The sequence below is a fragment of the Ambystoma mexicanum genome, chromosome 4q (assembly GCF_040938575.1).
Source record: "Ambystoma mexicanum isolate Mex_15411 chromosome 4q, UKY_AmexF1_1, whole genome shotgun sequence".
NCBI lineage: Eukaryota > Metazoa > Chordata > Amphibia > Caudata > Ambystomatidae > Ambystoma > Ambystoma mexicanum.
The window spans coordinates 831807864-831817648 of record NC_090928.1 but is presented as its reverse complement, the minus strand read 5'-3'; the positions used below and the strand labels follow the sequence as shown (position 1 = coordinate 831817648).

Here is a 9785-nt window from a genome sequence, read left to right as displayed (position 1 = left end):
TCAACTGATTTGCTTTTTGTAACAGGACACTGCCATCCTGGTTCATAAGGTATTTTTCCTTAATCAGTTGCATTTATTGTTGTTTCAGAGTATTTACATCTTGGTGCATCTGATCAAAGTTGTTTTGGGAGTATAATTAACTGACCGTTTTCTTATTTAAACTCCATTATGGACTGCTTACAGGCCACAATCTCATGCAACAATGCACTTTTGTAATTAGTTTGATCATTCACCTTGTGTTGCAGTCTGCTCAAGTTTTCCACACACTCTCTGTGTGTGGCTTACAGTGCAGCAAACTCCATTCCTCACTCAACACTGTCTTGCTTATGTGTTTTTAGTTCATTTTTTAGTTGCTTAATGAGATTTTCGTATTTGAGCTCTAAAGTCTGACCTTCAAGTACTTTATCTTTTAATTGCTGCAATGATTGGTGAGCCTGTTGCAGGTCTCCAGCCTGATGTAGCATACTGGCCTATTTCAGGTAGAATTCCTCCAAAGCTTTGTGTACCATCCCATTATCCTGCCAAATGTCAGTTCCTACTCAGGTAATCTCTTGCATCATTCCAGTTTGCTAGCTACCAGTCTTGATCTCAGGCGATTATCCTCAAATAAATAACTTCACTAGGAGATGTCTCCTGGCATCATCTAGTTTATTGCCACTCATTTTAAAAGTGGCTTTTGCAACCTTAGATACTCTCTCTGCATAGGAGCAAACCCCCACACTTTATTCCTGCTATATTTCACCAATAAATGGCAAATCCAACTATATTTGCATTAATTGTGCACAATACCTCGCTTCTGTACACCTCCCCAATTCTCAGGATTCAGCAGACAGTGGCACCTAAACAATGCGCCAACAATCTTCTATCCACCTGAATGTGGTTACACTAGAATGTATTTAATTATTTAATTGTTTTTTATAACACGCTTATTACCTTGCTTCCAAGACAAGCATGTTGCCTCTGTGCTATCGTCCGTTCATGAGTAACCTGCCAACAATGCACTTGTCATGAATCAAAAACAGCAAGCTAGATCACGGACACAAGTCCCCATTTCTGTGAGGTATATTCATGCAACCACAATTAATAAAGGGAATTCTTTCTCTTCCTGATCAAAAGCGCCAAACTAATATCCATTTATATTATATCTAGTTCTGTCTGTGACTCTTCTAGAGCCATGTAAATCCTACACCATTTAGCAATGTTAAGCCAAGAACCAGGCCAGTGTATAGAAAGAATATGTTTTTATTAATTATTATGGAAAAAAAATACATACACTACTTCACCTGACAAGCCACATTCTTCATGGCACCAAAACAGAGATTCAATACAAATAATTCACCTTTTGGGGTTAATCAATAATGAAAGATCTGAGCTTCAGTCTCCAGTAAATAGAACACAGGTCAAATGTACATTTCAACACTTTTGTCCAACACAAAAATCCCTGAATGCCAAAATGATACAGCTCAATAAACCGTAAAAAATTATGTAACTTCGGCATAGACTTTGCATGAGGTTCACCTTTCACAAAGTTTAATTTAAATACACTAACACTCTTTCCTATTGGCAAAAATTAAATCTGACATGCGCAGCACTCTTGTTACCTTGCACATTTTGCAATGGTCACAATGTTATAGCACAACACACTTTTAAAACAAACACTTTAATATCAATTTGTAGAAAACCTTTTTCATCCCAATTCTGCAATGCAAAATGTCCCATCTCTCAGGGAACACTTTCCCACTTTCTGTAGAAAGTGTGCTTTTGAAATCAGGAACTTTATTCTGTTGAACTTTGGGAATACCCTTTTTTCCCAGCACACAAACCCAGTTATTCAGTAAATCATTTGAGACCCATCTCACTTAATTCAGGGTTCAAGGGAATCAGAAAGCAGTAGAGAATTTCATTTGTATGCTACCCTTTGTTTTTTTAGGGAGTTTTGGTGTTGGCAAAAAGAATAGGAATACCCAATTACTTTATAGGCTTTGTTTTATTATTCAAACTGGAAGCAATGTTGTTCATTTGAACTTCAACAAAATGGCATGTCATTTTGGCTCTATGGGAATTCATTAAATTAGTTTTTAATAATTTTGCAAAGGGTCTACTGCCAGTCCCAAATCCACTAATTAAGGAAAGGTATGAACCCAAGCAGATCCACACAAGAATAAGTTTGGTTTGATGAGGTAACTTACATAGTCATCTCTGGGTGTGTGCACAGGAAAGGGCAGCCAGGTCAACTTTCAGGTACAGGACTGGAATCTGGTCAAAAATCCAACATCAGTCATGGGTATTCTCCAGTCTCCCTTCTGTTCTGCCACCTTTGACCAAAGATTCCCAGCCTGTGCTCCTGTTTGTAATGAACAGTTCAACCCAGATGATTTCAGTCAATCTTTCTGCTTTATTTGCCAGGGAGCCTCCTTATGATACTTTTACCACCCCCGCAAAAATCTCTAAATTATTATATGCCAGTTTATTGGTCATCAGTTTTGATTGGACAATTAATTCCCATCCTCTTCTTCACAGGGATGACCTCTTTTCTGTGATTGGCCAAATTGGGTGGGGATCAGTCCACCCAACTACAATTACTGTTTTTTTACACATTTCAATTTTTAAACTTAAAAAGTCACTACATGGCCGGTTTTGCAAATGTATAGCTGAGCATAATAATATTTAGATGACTAAAATGGTCTGTTAATACTGGTGCTGATGAAATATGTCTTATCTCAACAGAATGTTGTACTTGTGAATGTTTATTGTTGTGATTAATTTAAAAATGATAACAGTTATCAATATGACATTTCCGAGCAAGTTATCTAATTTATTAAGCTATCACCTCCCTGAATATCTACTTTTAAACATTTTCTGGGATCTAAAAATACAACTTAGGATCTAACTCTTGTTCCCAAGTTCACATTTTTATGAGAGTTAAATCAAGTAAAATAAGTAGACCTGTTCATCAGCATTTTAATTATACTTGAACCATTACTGAGCAACGTATGGTTCCTGGAAAAAAATGAACAAAGTATGATTCTTAATACAACTCTATGGCAAACTCTACCCATGTATGCATATTGTGAATTAGATTGCACATTAACTTTAATTTCCCCACTCAACATGAGCTCTGGACATGTGCTTCCTGTGTTTACTCTGCCATCTATAAAGCCCATCAACATTCTTGCACAGTCAAAGGCCGGGTTTAATATATGGTGAAATGCTCTTATCTACCTGGCCTGATGGGTCTCTAGCATCATGTGACAGTCTTGATTGAAGACCATCCCCCCAGTCATCCCAGTGAAGGGCCACACAATTCCTTGAATTTTCAGGATTTTAAAGAGTTCAACCCATTAAGCGCTCCCATTATTAACCCAGATGTCATGACTTCACTAGGTACATTGGCAGTGTTGACATTTTTGATGCTGGCTTTTCAGTCTGCCAGTGTGCCTTCCCATGACAAGAAAGTATATTTGCACATTTTTGGCCTAATATGGTCTTTCAGTTCATTTGATCCTTGGGTTACCATTAAACCCCTACAGTCGCCCTAGCCTCATCTATGAACACCAAATATGGGACTTTATCACAGGTGGTGAAGAAGATAGAATGAAGAAAGGAAGGCAGCTCAGATGGAGTTGCAGCTGGAGGTAAGTGTGACAGGAGAGTGCTGGGTGCATGGAGGGATGGAGAGGGGGTGGAACGGGTTGCTGAGAGGAAAATTCAAGCCGGGTGAAAATCGCGCTTGTTTAGGTAAATAAACCTTGCAATTCATAGAGCCTGATTCACTCTCTAACCTCCACCAGGTATTAATTAGTCAATGGCTCAAATTTGTATGAAATGGAGTTGATTTAATAATTTATTAATTAACCTGGTGTGGGTATTGTTCAATAAACCGTGGGCAGAAATCCTTCAAACATCCTCAATGTGCTTTAGAAGGATGTGCATGTATAAACGTATCTAATCTACTCTTAAAGAGTGTCCCATTAGGTAGCTCTCCGTCTTTCCATGGGAAGTATTTAATATGTCCTACTCATCATTTAAATAATACAGAAATACCTGTTTTACAAGAAAGACTGTTGAATGCAATTCATAGCATTGGTAAGGGGTTAGAAGCAAAATGGTGTTTCAATTCTCGTGTCCTGTCAAAGCCAAATGATTACGGTTAACTATTCATGTGTGTGCCTATTTTCACTGGGTCCATAGTGCATGTGTGCATGCCCAAGCTCGCTAAAGCACCCTTATCACTACACGTGGAACAGTACACGGAAAAGGCGGAAATTGAGCCGAATAACAAAGACTCACCCTTTAAATTGTCTTATGGCTTAATCCTAATCAGTTTGCAAAGTTGCTCTCAGTAACTATACTTACTGCTGACTTACACATACTGCGGCACAGTTACTATAAAAACTGGAGGGGGTTTCTATACTTTTGCCCTCTAGATGTTTGGGGCAGAGCACCCTAACCAAGGTTCTCTATGTGGTAGCAAAGGAAAAGCAATCCATGCAGAGACTCTCATGAGGTGATGCAGTCTGGTTCTTAAATGCAGTGAATCCCCAAGTCCCCACAAAGGAATGTCCACACACTATGTTATGTGATAACACAGCTTCTTTATATAAAATAGGGTTCAGCTAAATATATACACATAAACAATACACTTTGTACTCAGGCAACACTATTCTAATAATGGAAACAATATATATGTGGTACCACACTATACTTAGATTACTTAAAAATGAACCAACAGCTTAAAGTTTTTATAAAGGATGAGAATCGCTAAACCAGGTGTAGCTTCATAGATCAATGTAGAAAGGCAGGTTAGGTTAGGAGCATTGGCAGCATACTTTCTTTAGACTTAAATAGTATTACTGTGTGAGGATCCCCCCACCTAGGCAACCTGAAAGGGAAAAGTTAGGTTGTACTTTATGTTGTATATTACGCCGATCCAAATAAGTTCAATAATGCTGTGCTTTTCTTCTGCATGTCCCACCACCCCAAAGTACCTGAGATGCCACAGGCGAACGGGGTCCAAGACCCTTGGATGATTCTTGAGGCTGGATGATACTCTTCATCGTCACAGTACCTTTGGTGTCTTGGCATGGGAAGTGGTGGAGTTTCTTGGCTTTACTCGATGGGACACCTTGAGAATTGACCTCCCCCTTAGAAGAAGGAGTCGCTGGGATGTCGAGGTTAAGAGAAAAGAAGGAACCAAACTGTGTCATATCATATCATTTCATATCATTTCAAGGCAGCACTTTCGGTCTTCATGATGGTCTCCGTTGGTGGGTTGTTACTCCGGCTGTGGATGTCCCACGAATGTTAAAGTTGCTGTGGACCCCAACATGGCCAGGCCAATGAGAGGAGACCCTTGGCGGCCTCGAATGACTTTTGGTGGCAACGGGTGCAGTGGCAGAATTTGGTGTTTGGTTTTGGGATTTCGCACTTTAGCGAAATAAGGTTCTTAGGTGCTGCAGCTGCAGAAAAAAAAAACATCTGGTTCGCTTCAGAAAACCTTGAGTCAATCGCTGGACTGGAATGCAGACACTCAGCAAGTCTGGACCCTCGAGACATCTTATTTCGATTTAAGTGGTGGGAAACCCACCAGTGGAAACTGCTTTGTACACAGTGACCCTGGACCTTGTAGAGTATGGGCAAGTGGTTGACTGTGGTGGCAGAGATGTCCCTTGAAGGATTCTTTAATGAAATTGAACTTTCACAGCTCTGGGTATCAAGCAGCACTATACCAGTTTACCCCCTCTTCTGGGAGATATACAGCAATCTGGCTGTCAGCAGTCACAAACACTGGGTGACAGAAATTGATTTCTTCAAACTGAGATATCCTAGCCTTCCTCTGCTGGACTCACAAAAACCCCTTCATTGGATGGCGGGCACACAGGACTGGCTTCCAGGGCACTTTGGAAGAAGAGCAGCAGGTGCACGATGATCTCTCATAGCTCGGGAAGAGGTCATCTTTCCAGGTCTTTTCTTGATTCTGTCCTTGCATCAGCTCTGGCTGCAGTCTTTGGATTCCTTGAAGAAATGCATCTGCAGACTCCTTCCTCTGTCTGGACCCAGGATTCAAGCTTTAGGTTTCAGCTTCAGAACAAATTGGTGGTTGAGGGGTCCCTAGTTATACACAATTGTTCCCTATTCACTCAGGCGGAGCCAAGCTCAGTCAGCCAATCATACATGAGTGCATTCATGCAGGCAGGCAACCAATCAGGCTCACAAGCATTCAGGGCATTAACCCAAAACCAGACACCCATTACACAGAATGTGGATGGGATTAAGCACCCAGCCTTTTAGATCACTACACTGCATTCACTCCATTTTACTCAGGGCTGGCCCAGGCATTTTGTCGCACAACCAAAACCAGACACCCAGAGCACAGAATGTGAGTTTAATTCATACTCCATTCATACAGGTCACACCACAAATGTGTACCCACAACACACAGTCCCTGGGAAGGCTCCAGCCAGTCTTGCAGGAGGCAGCCCCAGAGCCATATATGGACCTTCCACCCAACAGCCATTCAGGGGGAAGGGGCAGAGTCAGGACTTCGCAGGACTTTGGGAAACAAGGGGTAAAGGCAATACAAACCAAGAGGCTACAGTGGCCATCTTGCCTTTGTTCAGGAATCCATTGATTTCTGTGGCTGGACATGTGTGTCCCAAAATCAGAGGACACTCAGAGTCACAGTCAAGTCAGCATGTAGCTACCACCACCCCATACCGTGCTCTGTGGGCAACGCACAGGTGCCCAAAAACACACGCAAGGGGTCCAAGGTTGTACCCTCGCCTATGGTAGACATAAGGGTATATCAGGGGTGTTGTTCACCAAAAGGTCAAATGAATTGCTGCACTGTCAGGGGTCCAGGTTGAAATCACACACAGAGAAGTTGGAGGGCAAGGACTAGGAGGTGCTGTCCCTCCGAAAAGGCATTTCCAGCATCACAGATACTCCTAGTCACTTCTCTGTGAATTTGATGGCCCCGTCCAAATGGAAGACAGGAGGATGTCAGAGTTATGGTCAGTAAAACTTTTGGCAATTAGAACCTTAAAGAACCTGGGTGGTGCATACTTGCCCTTGCCCTTCTTGCTTGGAAATCAATACCCACTAGCAATTAGCAGCGCCAACAAAACACAAGAGAAACTGCATATGAAAGTTTTGAGTACTAGCGTGGTCTCTGAATATGAATGCAGAGTAAAGTGATCATTTTAAATCCATCACCACCAGTCAGCCGGACAGCATATCAATCCAAAGTTTTCAAAGTAAACTTTTACAGCTAGATCACCCAACTTAAACTATGTCCTTGTGCCGTGCATGCAAACAAATGAACGCAATATGTAACTATTGTACAGGGGAGCCCATTAAAAAAACAAATTAATGAATATTAATGCATGCATTTTGATTAGACTGAAGACTGAATGTAAATGTTTTTGTTACATCATATAATGCTGTTTGCAAAAATGTACAAAACATGTGCTCAGAAAGGCTTTACATTTACATTACCGATTGAAACCCGTTTCACTGTCAGCCACAGAAAAACAACAAAAAACAGCGTTAATGCTAGATCCTCGAGGGATGGAATCCTAATGGGTTTTCAGATTATCCCTCATTAATATTCAGGCAGGAAAAATGTGCATACATTTAGAATCATTATATGCAAATGTATCTCATGAATATTAACGAGTGATATCCTGAAAACCTGGCCTGGACCCAGTCCTCGAGGTCTGGAGTTGGGAAACACTGATCAACAGACTTATTTAGAAACAGTTTGTCTTTTAAAGAAGTACAGTTCCAGTTTTCAGCTCGTACCGCAAGGGAATTGATCAACAGTCAGTGAGGCTATGAAATAAAGTGAAACACAACTGTAATAATGTGAGCGATCTCTCCTTTCCCTCCCAAAAAGCTGTAGGCGAGGTTCACGCCAAGGACATCTTTTCCATCGCACCAATGATATGCTCTTTCTTGAATTGAGTGATTCTAAACCTGGATATTTTTTTTTTCCAGCTCCTCTTTTGTGAAGACAAATACATGGTCAAATTGGTGATCGGTACATTCATCTTTGTGCCCTACAGTGACCCCCTAATTTGGAGAAGAAAGGTCAGACACATTCTATTGCTCTCTTGATACTCTAGAACATGGGTGAAAAATAGGGCAGCATTCAGAGTACACGTTGTATTGTTTATTTTCCATGCAGGAATCTAAGATGCCTGTTGTGCACAACATAGCACCACAAAACATCATGTTCATTATCGCATCATGGTAAGGTCAAAATTACTTTTTGAGGAGCTTGGAATTTATGTTCCAATTTATTTTTACAAATTCACAGTTGAAAGGCATTTCTATCCCTGCACTTGGCATAATATACGTGATTACAGCGTTTCAGTTCAAGTGGTTCAGTGGCACCAGAGTGTGAATTGAAGCAGCGCTATTTTTCTGCGCTGGAACATAATGTCCGTTCCTCATGTGGGAGTTGTGAAGGGAAGAAGACGTCTCTGTTCTGCAGTTCTGAGCTTTGGCTTCACAGCAGCCAAACCGGCTCATTAGGATGAAGAAATCGCGACGGAAGGTCTTGGTAAAAATAGCATACAAGAAGGGATTGGCGCAAGAATTGATTGGGTAAAACAGAACCAGCAGAATCTTAGATTTGGAAACTGTGATGAGTGGGATCTTGAGCGATGCAGAAATTGCAAAGAAAGAGATGGGGGCCATACATAGAAAGTCGGTAAAGATCAGGATCGCCATCCGCTTTGCGATTTTTGTATCGCTATTTGAAGAGATGACGTTGGGATTCCTGACAGTAAGATAGATGCCAACATAGCAGGCACAAATAATTAAGAAGGCACAGACATTAAGCACCAGAAGAAAGACTACATAGGACTGAGAAAGTGTGCTTTCTATGTCCATTGGCAAGCATATGCTGACTTTCATGTAGCTGCTTACTCCGAAGATGGGAAGAATTGCCACGGTGAAAGCGAATATCCACCCAGCCATCATGATCACTGTGGCATGGCGGAATCGGACCTTGCGATCGAGCTGCATTGCATATGTAATCGTATGCCATCGCTCCAGAGTGATCACCGTTAGCGTATAGACGGAGAGCTCGCTTGCAAACACTGTGAAAAAACCTGCCGCCTCACATCCAGCTCCAGTCTGCCAGTCAATGGCATAGTTGTAGTACTGACTTTTGGTCTGAATGTCTACCGACGCAATCAGCAACAGGTAGATCCCCATGCAGAGGTCAGCAAAGGCAAGGTTGCACATCAGAAACCGGGGGACGGTGAACTTGTATTGACTGCTGACTAGTATAACCAGGACGGTGATGTTTCCGGTGATAGCAAGGATATTGATGAGCCAAATCAGGACTCTCAGTGTGTTACCACCCATGATGTCTTCACAGGGATTGAAGGCGTCAGGTTTGGGGAAGCAGGTGACATCATGCACATCACTGCACAGGAAGTAGTCATAGTTGATTTCGTCTCCATTATCTACGAGATTGTAGCTGAATCCGTAGCTAGATATGTAATCCTCATTGGAAAATCTTCGGTGGACTTTGTCCTCTGGCTTCTCGGCAGAGTCATGCTTCCCGGATGATTTGTTGCAGATTGGATGCATTTCTGACCTAAAATACATGAAACAAAAGTAAACTGTTAATCCAATATGTATCAATTCCAAATATTTCTTTTTGCAGCGTTAAATTATTGACATTTATAGAATGTATTTTGTTTATTTGATGAAGCATTTATATAGCGCTTTTATCCAAAGCCCTGTTTAAGGTTTAGGCAATACACATA

At 41.3% G+C, this 9785-nt stretch overlaps 1 protein-coding gene across 1 annotated transcript in view; it reads right to left on the bottom strand.

Annotated features, from left to right (window-relative positions):
- Window positions 1-1286: 1286 nt before the first annotated feature.
- Window positions 1287-9785, bottom strand: part of FSHR (follicle stimulating hormone receptor) — a 2702145-nt gene continuing 2693646 nt past the window's right edge. The window contains exon 10 of the mRNA XM_069608399.1: window positions 1287-9613. Coding sequence (XP_069464500.1) covers window positions 8374-9613 — 1240 coding nt within the window. The 3' untranslated portion in view covers window positions 1287-8373. The remainder of the gene's footprint in view (window positions 9614-9785) is intronic.